Source organism: Macaca nemestrina, chromosome 1, assembly GCF_043159975.1.
Source record: "Macaca nemestrina isolate mMacNem1 chromosome 1, mMacNem.hap1, whole genome shotgun sequence".
NCBI lineage: Eukaryota > Metazoa > Chordata > Mammalia > Primates > Cercopithecidae > Macaca > Macaca nemestrina.
This window is the reverse complement of record NC_092125.1, coordinates 23,539,674-23,560,707: the sequence shown is the minus strand read 5'-3', so window position 1 is coordinate 23,560,707 and position 21,034 is coordinate 23,539,674. Positions and strand designations below refer to the sequence as shown.

The 21,034-nt window shown below is 44.2% G+C and overlaps 1 protein-coding gene across 1 annotated transcript; it reads right to left on the bottom strand.

Annotated features, from left to right (window-relative positions):
* Positions 1 to 211: 211 nt before the first annotated feature.
* On the bottom strand, positions 212 to 20,229 carry LOC105492960 (leucine rich repeat containing 52). The gene is made up of 2 exons (XM_011760350.2): positions 19,310 to 20,229; positions 212 to 669 (listed from the first exon to the last, which is right to left on the bottom strand). Exons 1-2 carry the CDS (start codon positions 19,929 to 19,931, stop codon positions 350 to 352), a joined length of 942 nt encoding a protein of 313 aa, XP_011758652.1. The 5' UTR covers positions 19,932 to 20,229; the 3' UTR covers positions 212 to 349.
* Positions 20,230 to 21,034: the final 805 nt, after the last annotated feature.

Genomic DNA, 21,034 nt, shown 5'->3' with positions numbered 1-21,034 from the left:
GAGAGATCTTAAATCTTGTATTCCTTGTATCCATCCCTCCAGCACTTAGTTTGGGGACATAGTAGGTACTTATTAAACACGAGTTGGCTTTTGGGGTAGGCTTTCTTGGTATTTAGATGCATCCAACAATGTTTCTAGATTTTGTTCTACCCCATCCTGCTGGGCTCAAGGAGTCATCCTCGGGCTGGTGAAGTGGGAAGGGACCAACCTGTGAAATGGCTAGCAGAGATTTTATTTATTTTACTAGTAGGTTTCAATCTCTATGACAGCTCCAAGGTGGTGGGATGGGGAGGGCAAGAGAGAAAGCAGGGAGCCTGGGGGAGGCACATAGGATAGTGGTCTCTGGCAACTAAATAAGCTGAGGGAACTCCTGGACCGAGCTCGTCCGGGTTGGAAAAATCCTCCTGCTGACTTCCACCCTAGTCCCGGCCTCATCCTCGTCCTCTTCGCTTGACTTGCGGCGGGTGTTCTGGTAGAGCACAGCACATACACCTGTGAGCCAGGCAGCCACAGTTCCTGCGGCGAAGATGCCGAAGCCGATGAGCAGCAGGAAGAAGTAGTCCTTGTGGTCCAGGTGCGTGATGCACATGTACCGGAGTGGGTTCCCCACCCGGGTGATGGGCCACCCTGTCAGCTCTGTGGGCTCCACACATGTGGCATTTAGATCATCTAAGAAGAAAAACACAGCAGGCAGGGTGCTGAAACAGCGTGACTCCCACGGTCCTAAGGTCAAAGGAGATCTGGAGGGGCCATCTGGACCCTCACTGCTCCAAGTGTGGTCTGTGGGCCAGCAGCATCGACATCACCTGGACCTTGTTAGAAATGCAGACTCTCAGGGCCCACCTGTGACCTCCTGAATCCGAATCTGCATCTCAACAAGACCTTCAGGGTATCTGTTGCACATTGGAGTTTGAGAAGTACTGGGCCTGGACTGTTCCTTGTCCCCAGGCTTTGCTGCATTCAGGCCATGAAAATGCTTCTTAAGGATGCTCAAGGAAGGAGAGGCCACAACAGGGGTGGGGAGGTTGAAAGGTTAGGCAAGATTGCCATGAAGTGTTGATATCTCTCTGTTCTTTACCAGTCACCTCCCTCTTGCCCCTCCCTTGTGTCCATCCCAACTTTCCCTTCACCTTGTCCCTTTCTCTTTAGCAGTAGCTGAGTCCAACCTGGGACCACCAGCACCTGCCAAGAGCATTGCAAGCCACTCAACTCTAGGAACGGACGAGATTCTCCTGAAATGTTTACTGTGTGTTCTACCCGCTCACCACTTCCCCACCCCCCCGCCCCTGAACAAGTCAGGGGAGCCCAGGGTAAACAGGTTGTCAATAGGGAAAGCAGTTCTGCTTCTCAGAGGTGATGTTGGCCATCACTGGCTGATTATGTCATCGACATGAGTCTTCAGTCATTCTTAGCGGCTGACTCAGCTTCCTGGCTACTTCTCTGAACACCTCCCCATATGTAACTCCATGGCCTTCACTATATAACAGAAAGAAAAGTGGGCTCTGGAGCTAGACAGGCCAGGCTTCTAATCCAGACTCTGTTACTTGCTAATTTTGTAAACTTCAGCAGGATACTGGATTCTTTCTCTGAATTCCATTTCCTCATCTTACCAGGCAAAGAATGACACTTCTCAGGGTAGTTGAGAGAACGTATTGACACAGGTAAGAAGGCACAGGTGATTGTGCCTCGAGCACGGAATCCTTGGAGCCCTATCACTGCCCCTGCGTTTTTCTAACTCCATATACTCTGCCATGCTGAGGCTGAGTGCTTGTGTGAGACGCTCAGGTGAATGTATCCAGCACACACTAGATCATTGAGCTCCAGCTCAGCGCTGAGGCCAGAGCTTGAGACAACCACAATCAATATTATAATAGCAGCCAGTATTTGCCAAGTGCTTACTATGCACTAAGTGAATTACAAATATCTCATTTAATTCTAACAATAACCTTGATGCACATAATATTATTTTCCTTGTCTTACAAATAAGGAAACTGAGACTCAGGAGATCCCATAACTTGAAGGTTGTAGATAACTGCAGAATCTAGACAGAAGACAGAAAGACAGTGTGAGCTTGTTTTGCATAAGTGGGATTTGCAAACAGGAGCTATTGTGGAGAGGAGTTTCCTCTAAACTTCAGGGCAGGAACTGCCTGACTAGTGAAAACATCACTAACCTTGGTGACCCAGGATGTTAGGAAAATCAGGTTCAGTTAGGGAAATCCTAATGGGGGCTGGAAGCAACATTCAAAGAAAAAGTACAGAAGTAAGTTGGCTGGGGAGAAGGCATTTGGGATTATGGGTGGCTGGAAAGAGCTGTCCTCTTCACCTGGACACCATTACCTGCCTCTTGCTTCTGTATCAATGCACCTACAGCAAAGTCATTTTGTTTTGTTCAGGAAGATGGCCTGAAGTGTGTAATGCTGTTTAGGACTCAAGCTCAGAAAAAGTTGTAGACACAAGAAGGGAAGCCAGTGCAGGAACTGTGTCATATCCACTGTTTGTAATGATTACAGAGGAAGGCAGAGGAAGAAGCCTCTCTCTAGACTGAGTATGGGATGGTGGCCCTCAGGGCAAACCTGCCCCACCAGAGAGCTCTCAAGTAGAGGGAAAGGAGTTGAGGGCTGAAGTCGCAGGAATACAATTATGCCTCTGTACTTCTTTCTAGTCTGCCTGGCTTGAGGACCTCTGTGGCTTTGCCCAGGAGGCCTGAGCATGGAGCTCCTGTGAGCTGGGGAGGCGCCTGGAAGCTCTCCAAGAATTCTATCGAGAGAGAGCTCAGGTCACCTGCCCAAACTGTGGGAGACACATGAATCTTCAAAGAAAGTTGTATTTGAGAAGGAAAACATGGGATTCGGAGGGTCTGGGATGTGTCTAGGGGGGTTTATCTCATTCTATTTTTAAAAAGATTGGGCTTTCAAATTGCAGCTTGGGCGGCAGAGATGAGACTAAACATCACACACGTTTCCCCATTTTGGAGCATTAACTTTGAAAGGAGCAATTAGGCAGTGATTTTAATGCATTGTTAGGCTGCTAAGTGAGGGATGTGGGTGGCTTTGTTGGGAGGGAGGCCTGGGTTTCTCTCCCGTTGAATTATCTCCCCCTCTTCCCAGTCGCAGTGACTGCCAAGATTTGGGCTCTCCCCTCCCCGGCTCCCTATCTCCATTGTTTCCCTTTCCCAGCTCAGGGCCATTTCACACACTTCTGCCAAATTGCCTTCCCCAAGTACAGCTCTTCCCGGTCACACTCTGGCTCAAAACCCTCCTCTGACCTCCTGTGAACCTCGGAATAACACCCAGACCATTTGGCCTGGCATTCAGAGCCCCTCAGCATCTACCCCTTCTCCCCTTCTCTCCTTGCTTCTCAGCACTGCTGGTAACCTTTGCTCCAATCAAATTAAACTACATACTATGCCTTGATTACACCTCACCCTTACCCTCATCTGTAGTTACTTTGTTACACTGCTCCTTTTGTATCAAATGCCACATACTCCTAGTTTTGCAGGATCATATTCTTCCCATCTTTTAAGATCTAACTTAAATGCGTCTATTCCAAGGAGACCTTCCTCAACCACCCCGTCCTCAGAGCTTGGAGGACATGTGATTGTTCCCACTTGTGAACTCATCCCTAGCATTTCCGTGTGTCATTCTTAAGTACCTATCACATTCTATCTTGCATGATGGTTATTTACGATGTGCATCCTTTCTCCCCTACTAGGTAGACTTTTAGCTCTTAAAGGTATAAACCATGTCTGATCATTATTGTTCTGGTTAATAAGAGCTATCATTCATTGACCGAATTGTGTAATTTGTAAAATTGAGGGATGTTCTGGTATTTTTTTAAATTATGAGATGCTAGGTTAATCCTACTGTTCTGGTTTAATTCTATAAAAACACTCTGTAATTCTGATCCTTTGAAATTTCTTGAGAATTTGCTATATGGCTGAATGTAAGGTCAATTTTAGTACATTTTCCATGTGCTGCAAAAATATACAGTAGAACCTCTAATAACGTTGTTTCATTCTCTGTCATTTTGTTACAATATTAATGAGAAAAAAAATATTCCCAGCCAGGGCCACTGTTTGTATGCAGTGTGTGCACGCTCCCCATGTCTGGACAGGTTTCCTCCAGGTGCCCTGGTTTCTTCCCACATCTCAAAGACGTGCATATTAGGGAACTGGCGTGTCTAGATTGGGCCAGTCTGAGTATGTGTGAGTGTGTGTATGTGTGGCCCCCAGTGGAATGGCATGCTGGCCAGGGCTGCTTCCCACCTTACACCTGAGCTGCCAAGATAGGCTCCAGCCACTCACAGCCCTGAACTGAAATAATGAGGCAAATATTATCTTACTTGTGTGTATGAATCTTTCTTAAATGTATGTATGTTTCATATTTCAATGCTAAATATCAGAAGTATGTTTTGATCTTTATTTAGAAGTTTGGTGATGTTTTTGTGACTAGAAATAAGCTTTAGAAACTTAACTCTTGCTTATATCAATTAGCCTATGGTAGAATTGGTTTTGTTATATGTCATTTTGCTTGAAGTGGCAGTTTCCAAGAACCTATGGATATTAAGTGAGGACTTATTGTATTCTTTGTTGAGTACATTGTTCTATGCATGTCAGTTAGGTTGTGGTGGTGTACTGATCTTCTATACCCTTATTGACTTTTTATTTATAAACATCTATTGTCTCTTAGTTATTATTAGACTATTGTCTACTAGTCCCTGTAACTATGTAAAATTACTAGTTTTAACTGTGCACTGGTCCACTCCATATAGTTCTTTCAAGTTTTGCTTCACAATTTTTTTTTTTTTTTTTTTTTTTTCTGAGACAGAGTTTCACTCTTGTTGCCCAGGCTGGAGTATAGTGGTGCGATCTTGGCTCACTGCAACCTCTGCCTCCCAGGTTCAAGTGATTCTCCTGCCTCAGCCTCCTAAGTAGCTGAGATTACAGGCACGTGCCACCACGCCCAGCTAATATTTGTATTTTTAGTAGAGATGGGGTTCCCCTATGTTGGCCAGGCTGGTCTCGAACTCCTGACCTTAGGTGGATCCACCTGCCTCGGCCTCCCAAAGTGCTGGGATTACAGGTGTGAGCTACCACACCTGGCCTTCCCTTTACAAATTTTAAAGCTGTGTTATTAGGTGCATACAAAGTTGTAATTGTTACGTCTTCCTGGTAGAATTACCCTTCTAACATTGACCAATGTCTCTCATTATCTCTAGTAATGCTTCTTGCCTTAAAGTTTACTTTGTTTAACATTACTATGGCTGCACTGAAATTCTTTTGGTTAGTGTTTACATTGTGTATCTTCTTCCGTCCTTTTACTTTTAATCTTTCTATGTTCTACGTTCTTATATTTAAGGTATATTTTTGTAAGCAGTATGTAGCTGGGTTTTGTTTTTCATCCAAGCTAGCAAACTTTGTATTTTAATAAGCCCACTGACATTTAATGTAATTACTGATATATTTGGATTTATATCTAGTATCTATTTTTTTCATTTGTCTCCTTATTTCATGTCCTTTTTCTAACCCTTTGTTGCCTCCTTTTTTTTTAAATCATTTAACTTCCTTTTCTTTAGCTTATGAACCATACCTTCTTTTCCTATTCTAGTATGATGACTTTAGAGGTTTTATACCCATCTACTGATCCTGGAGTGCCTGACATGTGCTAGGCACCATATGAGATGCTTTACAAAATTAAACTCTAAGCTCTACTCTTGATCACCCCACAGGGCAGTTTTAACTATTCCCATGCTATGGAATAATAAACTATACATCAATTCTTCCTTCTCTGGCTTTCTTGATTTCCTTGCCTCTCACACAGGGCGTCAGCAAGTACTGTTGTACATGGTGTGCACTGCACAACTTCAGGAGGTTCCATTCATTTTATAGACAGGTGACCCAGCTTTATGACACCACTTTACTCAGCCTCACTCCAGTGGCCCAGGGCATTAACTACAGATGTCGTTAATATTGAACTTCTTATTTCAAATAGTTCCTAAGGAAATATAAACCACCACCTGGTTTATTTCTGTACACAGTATCTTGCTCAAAGGCGGTAAACCTCTTTGTCAGAATCAGATGCATGGAACAACTACAGTGGCTGGGGCCTGGAACCACACCTATTAGTGTAGCAGCCCAGGAGACCTCCCTTTCAGAAAATAGTCTTGAACCCTCCGGTTATAAGAGGAACTGCTTCTTTTCTCTGTCTTCCGGAGGGACCCCAGTTCTGCCCAGGGCTCTGCTGCAGGTTCCCAGTGACTTGGTGCCCCCAAAGAAGCCAGGCCATGGGCAGTTTGCTCTAAGCCCCTGTGGCAGCTTGCTCAGGAACCTTCTGGGCTGACTGGAGGGGTGAGCATCTAGGCGGTGGCAACGGAAAGCAAGAGGGTGGAATCTGAAGGTACTGCAATTACCTCTCAGTGAGTAAATTATGTTTCTATCAGCTTAAGCACCTTGTCAAGCACTTTGGCAACTTCTACCCTGGACCTAGAAAAAAGCCTAATTCCCCCATGTTTTCTTTTAGGCCCCAGTCCACCCAAATATCACTAGATGTACAGTGCTTTGCCTTCTATTTTTTTTGCAAGGTAAATTATGTTTTTATCAAGGAAATTGATTTGCCACCTATTCATTTGTCTGGCTCCACTCATTAGATTACAGATACTATGAGGATAAGGATTTTTTGTCTGTTTTGTTCACTGATGTTTATCAGGATGCTAGAACTCAGGGTGTATTTGTTGAATGAATTGATTGCTATTCAAACCCCTTGGGCTCGCTGTCCCTGACATAATGCTCCGGTGGAGGAAAGGGAACCTGAGTGGTAGAATATCATACGTGGGTCAGCTGACCTTGAACTGCCTCAGACACTCTACACTGGGTGAGTAGCAATCCCTGTGAGAGTATGGGGAAGGTTCAGTGCGCTAAGTGAAGCTCCAAGGAGGCAGGAATGGATGCTCTTTAGGACCAAATGGAGGTATAAGCCTTGAATTGGGAAGGGCACCTCCTCTGTCCTGTGAGACCAAAGAGAAGGAAACAACGGTAAGAGTATGAAGACAAACTGCTGCAGACATGATATCAAAAGGTAATTATTATTATTTCCAAATTACTTTTTGAGAACTGTTTGAGAGCAGAGACCCTTTTTCTGAACCCTTGCATCCTTAGTCTCTGGCACGCAGTAGGTGCTCAATAAATGTATGTCGAATGCAAGCGTGGATTATTGGTCTGATCTTCTATAGTACTTTTAAAAGTCTGAGGTCTTTGTCCTGTTGTTTAGGACTGGTTCCCCAAATAGAATTTGAAGAGATCACTATTATATATTCTGTTGTACTACGGGTGCCCAGAGGAGATGATTCCCTAGAAAGAAACCTAGGTTGGGCAATATGGCTGCTCAGGAACACCAAAGCCAACTGGCCAGCAAGGCCCCCTTCTCAGATCCTCATGCACAAACCTATGAGAATTTCAAGCCCTGGCACTGGCTTCTACCTTTGCCTTTGTGGAGCTCCACTTACTCATTGCCCAGCTGTCATCTAATGATGGCATAAGCCAGGGGTCAGCAAACTACAACCTGTGGGCCAAATCCAGCCTGCTGTTTTGTAAACAAAGTTTTATTGGAGCACAGTTTTCCCATCCTTTTACATATTTTCTAATGCTGCCTTCACGTTAATGGCAATGTTGAGTAGGTGCAATGAACACCCACAAAGCCTAGAATATTTACTGTTGACCCTTTCTGGAAAGCATGTGCTGACTCCTGGTCTAATCCATCCTAGGCACCTTAAAACCTTAAGGATTTGTGTTATATGGGCTTGCACAAAGTACAATTCTTATCGGGTATTCACAATTTCCCCCCCTTGTGTATACAGTCTATAGATTTTTAAAGGTTAAAAGTGATTCATAGACTCATGGAACATGTAGACGAGACCTTGACGTTCAGCAAGTTCAACCTGATGATGCCTGTGCTTTATAGGTGTTTTAGGTTACAGAACTGGTCTTGTGTATAACTGGTTGCATGTGGGCATGATTCAGAGGCAAGAAGCTTTCTTTTTCTCATAATTGCGTCTCATGGGCTTGTCAGTACCCAGAACTCTGTCAGTGGGAGATGAAACCTTTCGTTTCACCAATAAAATAACACTCAAAGTGTAATGTTTTCTGAAAAAGAAGCAAATGACTTAATCCCTACTCAGGGGTAGCCCCCTGCTACCACCTTTTGGTGGGGTGAGGGGAACAAGCTACATGATGGGGCTGGGGGCTGGGATCAGGTTCTTCTTGGAAGTTAAAAATTAAATTTTTTTTCTTCTAGTTTCTTCTCAGTTTGGCCTAAAACTGAGCCTGCTTAAGAACTACCCATCTGCTCAGAAAAATCCAGAGGGCAGACAGTTGTCCTCATGGATAACAAACCATTATGAAACCCCAGGAGCCGAAGGGCACCATCATTCACCAGTCCACCAGGCAGAAACACCAGGCAGAAACTGTTTGCTTCCTCTTTCACATTCCACGTTCGGATCATAAGGAAACCCTGCTAGTCCTACCTTCAAAATGTGTCCCGATTCTTACCTCTTCTCATTACCTGGACCATTGCCCTCGTCCCAGCCAGTGTCCTCTTTTGCCTGAACTGTGTTGGCCTCTGAATGTGTGTCCTTGCTTTTTCCTACAATCTCTGTCTGGAGACAGCAGTGGGAGCAATTTGTAATTACAGATCATGTCACTTCCCTGCTCAAAATCCTTCCATGACTTACCATCACACTTAGAATAAAATCAAAAGCCTCTCCATGTCCTATCTACCCTATGTGACCTGGCCTTAGTAATTTTCTATCTCATTCTTCCCTTTCTCCTTTTCCTTCACTCTGCTCCAGCCACATTCCCTTTCTAATATGTCAAACTCATTCCAGCCCAACGCCTTTGTGTTCGTTCTCCCCTTGGTCTAGAAAGAGCTTCTTCCTCCCCATGTAATATTTCCATGGCTTCTCTCTCACTTTATTTCAGTTCTCTGCTCAAAATCACCTTTGCGGGCCCCCTGAGCCTGAAGTATCCACCTTGTCCTCAATCTCAGGCACACACTTCCTTTCCCCTCTCTTATTTTCCTCCATGGCACTTGTTGTTATTTGACATTATGTCATATGTCAGTTTATTTATTGTCTTCCTCTCCCACTAGAATGCTAGAATGTAAGCTTCATGGGAGCATGTTTGTTTCTGTTCACACCAGTATGCCCCGTGCCTGGCCAAGGCGCTGGCATCTGATTGGTGCTCAGTAACTGTCAGTGAATGCATGCACTCAGATCTCAGTCTGGGCTCCTCAACCCTTTGTAAATGTCAAATAGGGATAACAATGCCTGTGCCTCACCTCAGCCAAATGCTGTGACCAAAACATCTTGACTGCTAGAAGAAAATGCGTTGAAAATTACAAGGGTTTGTCTAACATGACTTTAATTCCAGTCTTAACTATGTTTTAATTGGATGCATCAGGTTTTTAGTTATTCTCTTATTTGGGTTGAGGAGAAGGCCAAATTCACCTATGTGATCAAAAAAGCTATCATTGGCCAGGTGCGGTGGCTCACGCCTCCCAGCACTTTGGAAGGCCAAGGTGGGCGGATCACTTGAGGTCAGACCAGCCTGGCCAATATGGCAAAATCCATCTCTACTAAAAATAAAAACGTTAGCTAAGCATGGTGGCACATGCTTATAGTCCCAGCTCCTGGGGATGCTGAGGATCACCCCAGTCCGGTAAGTCGAGGTTGCAGTGAGCTGGGATTGCACCACTGCACTCCAGCCTAGGTGACAGAGCAGCAAGAGTGTGCCTCAAAAACAAACAAACAAACAAACAAACAAACAAACAAAAACAAAAAACAAAAAAACCCCACCAACTATCATTGCATATGGACCATGCAGCAGATTAGGTGTTTTTTAATGACATCATCTTGGAAGCGTTAATACTCCCCTCAAGAACTCCAGCACCCCTAAGTTGAACTCCTTGCCTCTGCTCACCCTGTTTGTTTCTGCAAACCCACACTGCTCTACGCCTTCTCCACATCTCATGTGACAATCAGAATCACCACCAGGCAAAGAATTTGTAACAACGACAGCTAGCATTAATTGAACATTTACTGTGTGCAGTTCTAAAATCTTCATGTGGGTTTTTTCATTTAATTATCATAACTTGAGGTAATAGGCACTATTTTATCTGCATTTTGCAGATGAGAACTTGGGTTGGATGGAGACTGTTGCCCGCAGTCAAGTAGTTGGCAAGTGACAGAAGCAGGATGAAAAGCCAGGTGACCTGCATCCAGAGCCCACCTTAGTGTTGCCTGCTCAACTAGGATGTGAACATCTCAAGGACAATGGATATTTTATAGTCGCCTAATTGGATTGGTGTTATGGAATTATGGAAGGATCATAGAAAACATTACATGAAACTGTGTACTTTATAGATATATAGTCATTCTTTGTTTTTTACCTCACTGAAAGAGAAATACAGGCACCAATTGGGCCCCTCAATTGTATTCGTCCCCCATCATCACACTCACCCCCATCTATGTTTACCCTTGCCTCCTTCTCTGCAGTCCCAGAAGGCAGAGGAGGTGCCACTCCCCTTTCAAGGATTACCCCTCCATTTGGTTCTGGAGACCATCCATCCACTCCTGTCCCCTTGGGGACTTTACCCCACAAATGACTTCCCCTCTCTCCTGTATCTTTGTCCTTTTTCTCTGCATCGACTCTTTCCATCAGCAGATAAACACATGGTTGGATCTCTTTTCTCCTAAAAATCCTCCTTCTTCATTTGTTTTCTCTCCAACTAGCACCCTATTCCCTGCAGTCCACAGCCATGCTTTCTAGAAGAGTAGTTTACATGGTTTACTCCTTCTTATCTTTGATGTTCAGTTCATAGCCCATCATGGATAGGTGTTCACTCCTATTATGCCAGTGGAGCTGCCTAAGACATCAGGGATCTCCGGTGCTAAATCTGATGGACAGTTTTCTGTCCTTATCTGACCTGCTCCCACTTTTTGGAACTCTTTGGCTTCCATGACTTTATCCCGCTCTAATTTCCTTTGTCTGGGGGCTCCTGCTGTCCTACATGGGTTGCTTTTCCTTACTTGACCCTTTGGTATGTTGCATTCCCCAAAGCTTCTGTACTTGGCCCTTATCCTCATTTGAAACTCTTTTTCCTGATTGATCTTATCTTCTGTTAGGTTTCAATGATCACTAGTGAGTTGATGACCCCCAAATATATGTATATTTTATGCCCTGTTCTCTCTTCTGAATTTCAGGTCAGAACATCCAAATGCCTAGTGTTTTACAGGGACTTCTCACTCAATAAGGTCAAGACGGGACTCGGCTTCTCCCCTGACTTCCTCACTGCCCTCCTCCAAGTGTGTTTATGTCAGCAAAGCCCCCACACTGTCCAAGCCAAAGTCGTGGGAGCTACCATTGATTTTTCCCTTTTCTATATTTTCTGTATCTCATTCATTCACTCAGGAAACACTAGTTGAGCATTTTCTCTGTGTCAGGCCTGTGCTTGTTTCTGAAGATTCGGATCTGCTCTCATAGAGCTTCCAGTCTATCAGGGAAGACAAATGTTAAACGAATACACATTTATTAATTAGAATTGTGCCGGAAGTGACAAAGGGTGCACAAGAAACTATGAGAGGAGCTAGTTCAGTCCCAAATCCTGTTGCTTCTGCCTTCTAAATGATTCCTTCTCAAATGTCTACACCTTTTCTCCTCACTGTTGCAATAGGCTGCCATATTGTCTGGCTTGAACGCCTACAGGAGCTTCCTTCCTAGCCCTACCTCCAGCTCGCTTGCCTCCCAAGACTTCTTAGGATATATTGCATGTTCCCCAAAAAACCATTCAAGGCCCTTCCTAGCTGGGCCCCCATCCTTTTCTCTAGCCACATCCATCCTTTGCAGGATTACCTCCAGGATGAGGAGCTCTTCACCTTTTAAGATGAGGAAACTGAGGTTGACTGCTTTGGCCAGACTTGCACTGCTGTTTTCCAGAGTCCTGAGTGATGCTGGGTGACCTGAGGGACCAGGTGTAGAGATCTGGCATTTCTGAGCTTGGAGTGACCTTCGATCACCTACTCTCAGGGATCCCAATTGGCCTGCATCAGGGAGTGTGTCAGCATCACCCAGGGGTTCCTAAATGTCCCATGCTTGCTGCTCCTATCCCTTCTCAGATTTTCTGGGTGGCTTGGGGATCACTGACTCAGCTACACGCCTCTCAGACCCCTCCTTGCCCTCGGGAGGCTGCTCTTCTGGCTTTCAACAGCCTTGGAAGCCTTGGAACTACTGGTTGCCCAGTCTTTCTTTCTTTCTTTCTTTCTTTCTTTCTTTCTTTTTTTTCCTTTGATCTTTATTTTAATTTCCCTGATGGAGGACATGGGTAAGCATTGATAGTGGAATAACATGAGGACCTGAATTCATTCTGGAAATCTAAGTTTGGGCACAGTTGTGGATGACTTTGTACTTGGTAGGTTGAAATGGGGCCATTATCCCATTACAGCAGTCTTGAATACAGGATGATATAACCTCATCATGAAACTAAGATGTTCTCTGCTCAAAACGCCCTCAAAATGACTTGGACCTGAAGCAGCACATGACTCAATCCATCTGCTCCCTGCAGATGGCCCTGAGTGGCTTTGTCCACTGCCTCTGCAGCACCCTTGCTCAAGCTCCTCTGATGTATGGGCCCCACCATCAGACTCATTTAGGACTGGTTAAGGCTATCAGAGCTGACACAGACGGGACTCTCTGTCCTCAAACCGCCCCACTCTGGCCCCTGGTAGCCTGTCACTTTCTAAATTCTCACTGTTTCTGGTTGTTCCCTGTCAAATTGCAAGTGTTCCCTGAGGGGATATTTCAAAACACTAGGCATTAGCATCTCAGTGCAAATTGATTCATTTACTAATTGGAACAGCCACGGAAGGTCCAGAACATAAGCCACTGTTCTAGGGTTTCTGAAAAGTGGCCTAAGGACCACCGGCATGAAGAGTTGACTGAATCAGAACCTCAGGGCATAGGACCTGGGATTCTTGTGCTTGTTAGAGTTTGAGAAGCACTGTTCGAGCAGGTCTGGCCTGGGAGGAAAGTTTGGGGCAATGAGTTCCTTGGGGTGGAGGCATTGTTTTAGTGAAGTTGGGGGTGCTTAATATAGGAGGTGGGAGAGTGCAGGAGTTAGAGGCATCTGCTTCTTAATTGAGCTTCCTAATTATGTGACGTAGCCCTCATCACTGGGAACACCTCCACCTTAGCACTTGCCACTATGCACTTGCTCCCCTGGAACCCTGCCTGCTGAGCACTGTTCTCCTCTCACCTCCTGTGCACTTATCTTTCTATTTAGGTCCATAGGCTACCAGCTATAAGAGGCCTTTGAGGATATCTAACCCAAATCCTTTATTTTAAGGACAAGAAAAGTGACTCTTGAAGAAGGAAAGTGACTTTCCCCATATCACATAGTGGCATTTCTGGGATCAGGACAGGGCCTCCTGGCTTTTAATTCTATTTTCTGTCTCTTATATCCTAGATTATCTTATTCAAGACAAAAATTATGACTTTTTTCTCTGTGAAACAGCCACTCCAGCATTATAATGCAATGTTGGGACATAATGAATATACAATAAATGTTTCAGAGTTAAATGGATCATGATGCGCCTGACAGCAAAGAAATATCGTGGCATCAGGGAAAAACATTGAACTTGGATGTCAGGATATCTCTGCGCTGGGCTTTTCTCCATAGCCACTTACCTGTGACTCTGGATTCTAAAGTTGTAGCTTAAACATCCTATGTTAAAAGGCTACCCTGACCAGTATGGTAGCCACTAGCCTTAGGTTGCTATTTAAATGTATTGAAATAAAATAAAATAAAAAAATTCAGTTCATTTGTTCTAGTCAAATTTCAAGAGCTCAATGGCCACATGCGGCTAGAGACTACTGTATCGGGCACCATATATGTAGACTATTTACCCTGTTGCAGAAACTTCTGTTGGATAGCATTAGAGCAGACTTTGCCAGTAGAGGGGAATGGGATGTATGAGGCCAGGTTTTGTATGTTTCAGAGCTTAGAGTTTGAGTGAATTTTCGAGAGCATCCTGAAAGCCATTCGACCCTATTCCCTAAGGGAAATCAAATATCCTGGGAAGAACTCAATGACCACTCTCACCTTCAAGTATCATTAATGACTGGAAAATGACAGTTCTGGCCAGGAATTAGTCCTCCCACTTGCTAACCTGGGCCAGAAAGGAAATGGAACGTGTGGGTCTGTTTTCAGTCTGTATTGATCAGGGCTCAGTAGAGCACCCTGGCAAGGGACACATTACAACACACCTCCATTTCTGCTGTAACTTTTGTGTTTAAAAAGTGACTATATTAACTCTTTGATAACTGAATACTTTTCAGTACATCTGGTGAGTATGCCACTGGAGAGTTTCTTTTGATTCAGAACTTTGATTATAGTGCCAAATCTCTTGCCAACTTGAGAAAGTTTTGATATTCTTGTTCAGTCCAGCCTTATGATAAAATAAAGTGAATGAAACACTTGACTTCCTCTACAACCCCTCTATAGGGGATGTCCTTAGCAAAAATGTGACACAGAAGTATATGATATTGCCCTCATGTCTTTTATTTTAAGACCTCTGCGCTTCCTTCTTGCACTTCTGTTCCTTCAAGGTTCTCCACTACTGCAGAATTAATCTTAGCTAATCAAATTCCCAAGAATTAACTCCTGCTGATATGAGAGCTGATAAAGCCTTAAGGACACTTGTGTTATTCTTCCCAGGAGTTCATGTATTTTTGCAGGTTCTTCAAGATCGTGACACAAACTTGGGACCCAAAAGGATGAACCTCTAGTGGCTAATTTCAGATTAGTGGTAGGAAGTGGATAGGGACACACTGGGGCAAAAGTATTTATTACTCAGTTATACCATGTAGGTGACGTCTTTCTCCTGAGGCTAGAGAAAGTTGCCTACTTCTAACATCCCCAGAATGTTGCCTACACATCCACACTTGCCTCAGGAATAGGCACCCTGCTGCTGCTGGTCCAGCCCCAAGTCTTATGGCCCAGGCTAAGACAAAGCCTTGATTTGAGCTTTTGCTTTTGTTGACTAGGGTCTGAACACCCATATTCTTAACTTACCTAATAATACCCAACTCAGAATGTGACATAGACTTGTCCTGTCCCTCCAGGATTCTCTTTGCCCCATTTTTGTTTGGGTTAGAGTCTTAGAAGCAGCTGCCCACCTTCCCACATCCTATCTATATTCCTGCCTGCATCTCTATAGTCATGTTTCTAGACAGGGTGCATTGTCCTTTAACACCACATATGCTGAGCCTTCCTGAAGTCCACTGCTTATCTAGGGGAACACTTGACTGCTTTCTGCTATTCTACTCTCTCTGTACCTTTCCTCATCTACCAACCATTTGTTTTTTGATTGCTTGTAGTGTGTCAAGCTTAAATGCTAATGGCACTTCATAAATGTTCTCATTTCATTTTATGACAGCCCTAGGAATGTTGGTTCTATTATTATCCTTGTCTTCAAGATGAGGAGATTAAAGTTCAGAGAAGTTAAGTAACTTATCTTATATCCTGCAGCTAGTCAGCATGAGGGCTAGGATTATAACCCATTGATTTTATTCCAGAACCTGAGCTCTTAACACTGGGCTCTGCTGCCTGAGGGTGGCTGTCCTTCATCACCTGGAGGACAAGTGGCTGCCCCAAGTGCCTGTCACCCTAGTAGGCACATGCTGGCCTCATTTGTCGTGCCCTGTTTTGTTCTGTTATGCCCAACTAAACTATGGCACAGATATGGCGCAGATGACCCAGAGTTACGTGAGTCTCCATATGCAGCCTCAGGTTTCTTGGTTAGTTACCTTCATGAGCACTTGTTTGGCACATAGTAGGCACTCAATAAGTATTTAAATAGATGAATGGATGAACTGAATTGTAGCATGGAAGTCCTTTACTTCACTGCATTGCTTTTCAAGGAATATATGTGCACTCTCATATTGTCCTTAATATTATACTACAGTGAAAATTTCCCAGGGCTAAGGTTCAGTATTTCCTTGGGTCTAAAATGAGCCTGTTTGTGAAGTAGATTCTGTTCTATAAACAACCAGATTACTCAGCTTATTTCATAGAAATCTTCCTATTTCCTGAAACATGGATATATGCGGAGAGATACATGGGCTCCATGCTAGAATATGTCAAAGATCACCATTTTGATAACAAATGTGGTATAAATAGGTGGGCTTAAGTTTGAGACTTCACTAAGAATGTTTGCCAATAGCAAAGATATTTCCACCTAGCAGAGACCATGAGTCATCATATGAAAGTCAAAAGAATTAAATACCTTTCCTTACATTGAAGTTTGGCTAGAGGGCAAGAGAAGCAGCCAATGAATTTTACTGTATGGGTGTTCAACTTTATGGGTATGCATGTATCTGTTCATGTATGTGGGTGTGAACCTGTACATTTATGTATGTGTATGTAATATGCTGCTGGGTATGTAAGTAGGTATGTATGTATAAATGGTATATATGTGCAGGTATGTAAGTATGTATGTATATATGGTATGAACATATGTATACATGGTATATACAAACCTTTGTGTTTGCATATGTGTGTGTATGTATTTGTGTTTTCATGTGTGTTTGTGTGCATATTTGTGATTGCATGTGTGTATGGGAAGGGAGAACCAGACTGATTAAGGCCCAAATGAGAGCAAATGCTAAGGTTAGATTTACCCTTTTGGAGTTGGGGTAGACTGGGGTGAAACCTGGGTTTGCAAGGGAAGTACAGGCATATCAACGACTTTATGATGGTTAGTGCTTATTATCCAATGAAAATGATCTTGAGTCAGTTCCAAGTGGCAGCCAGATAGAAAATAAAGCTGAAGTTTAGATGTTGTAGCCATATGTTTATAATATGACTTATATTTATAACTAAACTCACTTACAGGATGATAGTTATGTAATTTGAGGATTTATGAGATAGTATAGTCTTGTGGAAAAAGACCTGCATTTGAAATCAAGGGGTTCAAATTATTTTCTTGCCATTCATCAACTGTGTGATTTTGGGCGGGTCAGTCTATTTTCTCATCCAAGGATAGGGTTAAAAATATCAATCCTAGTCTCTTCCACAGGCTGAGGGCACAAGTTTAAGTGTTGGCGTGACACTCACACTAAAGAAAATGAGGTACCATGTGTGGAAAAATGGAGGGAGATGAGCAAATTAGCAGTGGTGGGTGCATGTGTGGGGTCCCACAACTGGGGGATGAAAGTTTTCTCTACCTCACAAAACAGACTCTTCATTCATGAGGAGCTTATAAGCTTGACAAGATAGACACTCCTTTGTGATGTCTTGGAAAATATGCAGTGAAAAAGATCTACTTTATAATCCATTCAACTGTGGATTGAACTGAAGAGTCAAGGAGTCCAAAGTGGTCAGCCTGAAAATTCTGAGAAGATACAAGTGTGCAAGCAGAAATTTGATGAAGGGAGATGGAGTGGGAGGTGAAATGGTAGGCTTAGGTGCTGGGGTGGAAGCCAAGCTATGTCACTCTTGTCATCTGGGGTGGGAGGTCCCACTTGTAACCTGATAGGCTCTACTCAAGGAAAAGTGCATGTATGGTGGGGAGGGGCAAGAGAAGATAACACCCTTCCATAGGCTGATTTACAGGAACATGGACAGGGAGAATCCCTTTATGGACCACAGGTCATGCATGAGGATGATTAATATTGAACATCTTTTATTGTGCTTTCTAGACACTATCACAGTTTTGGAGAAAAGTAGAAAACATTATCTCTGGCTCCTAGAGATGGTGTTAGAGAAAGGCAAGGCCACCTACCCAAGATAACTGTTTCTGCCTTCTAGTCCTGTTGGAAGAGGGTCTGACAAAGTTAGTTTGTTTTGATTTATTCTAACAACTCAAGATGAGGTATCTGGCAGTAGGGTCAGGTGTCTAAGGCACAACATTTAAGGAGGCACTGACTCACAATGTCTCATTCTCAGGGCACTCGCTCTCAGTGCCTCCTTAAATTTTGCCTCCTAAAAGCCCTGCTTGCCTCATCCCAGTCCAGATTCTGCCAGGAGGACTTTCTGAGCCACACCCATTGGGAGGGCAGGAGGGCACGGTTTTCACTTGCTGTCACCATTTGGTTCTCTCTCCCCCAGTTCTCCTTGAAGTCTGTCATTCTGGCCAGGATTATTCCTAGCCTATTGCCACCTGGGCAGCACTTCATGGTGGAAGCTTTAGCAGGAATTTTATGAACCTGCATCTATGAAAACATTTTCAAAGGCAAACACCCAGGGAAGGGAGAAAGACACGGTTTTGACAGGATTTGATTTTCTACCCAGAGTCCAATTTTGTCGGATTGCATCAGTGGCTCCAGACTTTCTGTGAGGGGTTATTTCTCGTTTTTCTGAAGCTCTGACTTTCCTGGGTAAAAGTGCTATTATTGGTGGAGAGAAGAATTGGAGGGTAAGGATGAGACAGTAAAGTCCCTAAGATAAAGAAGGAATGAAGCACAGGCGCCATGGCAGGCCGGGTGAGGACAGCGGGTAGAGTGGTGGCCAGGAGCTTGGAAATCTCCCAGGTAAGGGTTGAGCATCTACCTGTAAGACTAGAATCTCTCTGCTTGACACAGTGAGCACTGGGACCCTTTCTCCATTGATTCATGCTATTCTCTCCTTCTGTAGGAGGCCAGCATCTTCAAAACAAAGCAGCTATCAAAGCCCTGTCTTCCTTCTTCCCTCCCTCTCTCACTGTCTGGGTAGCTCACGTGCCCCTCCTTCCATCTGTATATTAAACTTTCCCTTCTATATATATCATACTCCTGTTGAATTCTCTACTGCTTATGAATGACTGAATTTACTTTTTGATCCTGGAAAAATTCAGTTGCTGAATTAAACAGATTAAAACAGTTTACCAACAGAATACAGTGTCCCTATATTACCTTGTCACTTTGCAATTACTTTATCATTTCTACACACATCATATATTTGATGCAACTCTGTACCTTAGGTAATATTATTATCCCCACTTTATGGATTAGAAAACTGAGGCTCAGAGAAATGGTGATATTTTCAAGGGTAGCCAACTGGTAAGTGCTAGTTTGGGACCAGAACTCAGCTCTTTGAATTTCTATTTCAGAACTTTTTCTTATTGCTACTCCAGTCAACCCAAGGGTGGGTCCTGCAGAGTAATAAGAATGTATTCAATCAGCTTCACCCAACTTTTTCTCCCATTCTGACCATCTTTTGAGTTCACCTTTTCTGGAGCCACTTCAATCACATCCTCTTCCCCACACCCGATCAAGCCCTCACCTGAGGGGTCCATATGGGACACTATTAAGAAGATGGCGAAGTCCAGGAAAGAGCAGTTGCACTTCCAGGGGTTTCCACTCAGAAACAGGGTCTCCAGAACAGGGAGGTGGTGTAAGGCAGCACTGTCCAGGGTCTGCAAGCCGGTATTTCTGAGGTCCAGGTACCTCAAAGAGGTGGTGTTGGCAAAGGTGAACTTGTGAAGCGATAACAGGTGAGGGTTGTTGGCAATGTTCAGGTGCACCAGGTTGCTGAGGACCGAGAAAGTGAGTGGGGAGATCGAGGTTAGGTTGTTGGAGCTGAGGTCAAGGTAGATGAGTTTGAAGACCCCGATGAAGGTATAATCCATCACCTCTCGAATCCAGTTTTTCTGACAGTCCAAATAAACAAGGTCACTGAGGAGTCCTAGATGCATTGCTGGCAAACTAGTGATTCTGTTCTCGTTCACGAACAGCCTCCGGGTGTTCAGGGGTATGTCAAGGGGGTATTCGGTTAACTGCTTCGCTGTGCAGTTTACTTCTTGGGCTTGACACAGACAATTATTTGGACACTTTGACCCTGATACCAGCCCCATTCCAAAGGAAAAGAGTAACCACCCAGGGCCAGGGCCTGAAGCAAGGGACATAGTAAGAAGCCACAACCACCCTCCTTCCACCTTCCTGCGGGCTCTGTCCCTCTGATCCGAAGGCTGCCGGTGGAGGGTGGGGCGGGGGAGGGGCGCTGGAAAGAACTGTAACACTTTAGCTTTGTGCAGAGCAATTTTCCATTACAGGAGGACTGAACAGAAATTGAAACGCGAGGCTCAATGCCCTGCCACCCAGCTTGGTGGCTCTGCCTCTCGCTCCCAGACTGCTGCTGGAAGCTTGCCCACTTGGCAGCTTTGAAAGGTCTCACCCTTTCCCTGCATTTGCAAGTGAAGGGGAGCCAGGGGAGAGCCACATGACAATGAGGTTGCCAGTGGACACCTTTGTGATGTCAGCAGCCTCCGGAGACTGCCTGGCTGAGGGAAAGAGATTCCTCACCTCTCCTTCTGGGTGGTGTGGGGGTGTTTTATGTGTCTTGGTAAGCCAGCTGGAACTCCCTGGGGGAGTTGGGGCCTCATGGGTAGGAGCCTGCAGCATGCGTGTGTTGGGGACCAGGCTGGGTTCAGTGTGTGGGTGTGTATAGTATCTGTACCCCCTCCCCATGGAGCTGTAGTGGAAGATTAGGTGACACTGGACCCCCTAATCTGCAGGCCATGGAGGGAGCACAGGACATCTCCAGGCCAACTCCTTTTCTTAGGGATGAGCAGAGCGACTTGCTTGAGGTCAGTTCTCAGCGTGGGTCTTTTCTTGGGTATAGATTTGGATGGGTGCCAGTTTTTCAGTGTTGCCAGAAGAAGATGGAAAAGGGGTTGTTTCTTTTGAAATGAGGCAAAGGAAATTCCTCTGATAAAGTGGTACTCTTTTCAGACTTTATTCCTAGGATGTATACATCTCTGTCTGCATTTTGAATATATATATATATATATGAATGTATATATAGATGTGTGTGTGTGTGTATTTTAAAAAGTTTTTGAACAAGTATAAGCTACTCCTCCTAACACAAAACCCAAATGTATGTATAAAAAAAATCTGAGTGCAACAATAGAACTATTTTTTTTACCACTCGTATTCTCCTAGGACTTTTAAAATAGTGAGTACCTCTCTAGTACTTCTAGTGTGAGTTTATATTCATTAATTACTTGTC

What these genes read in the sequence shown, in the direction of transcription:
- LOC105492960 (XM_011760350.2), bottom strand. Translation starts at nt 19,931, where the DNA reads ATGTCCCTTGCTTCAGGCCCTGGCCCTGGGTGGTTACTCTTTTCCTTT. An exon ending in GTCCCATATGGACCCCTCAG is followed by an intron (nt 670 to 19,309) that starts GTGAGGGCTTGA and finishes TTTTCTTCTTAG; the next exon opens with ATGATCTAAATGCCACATGT.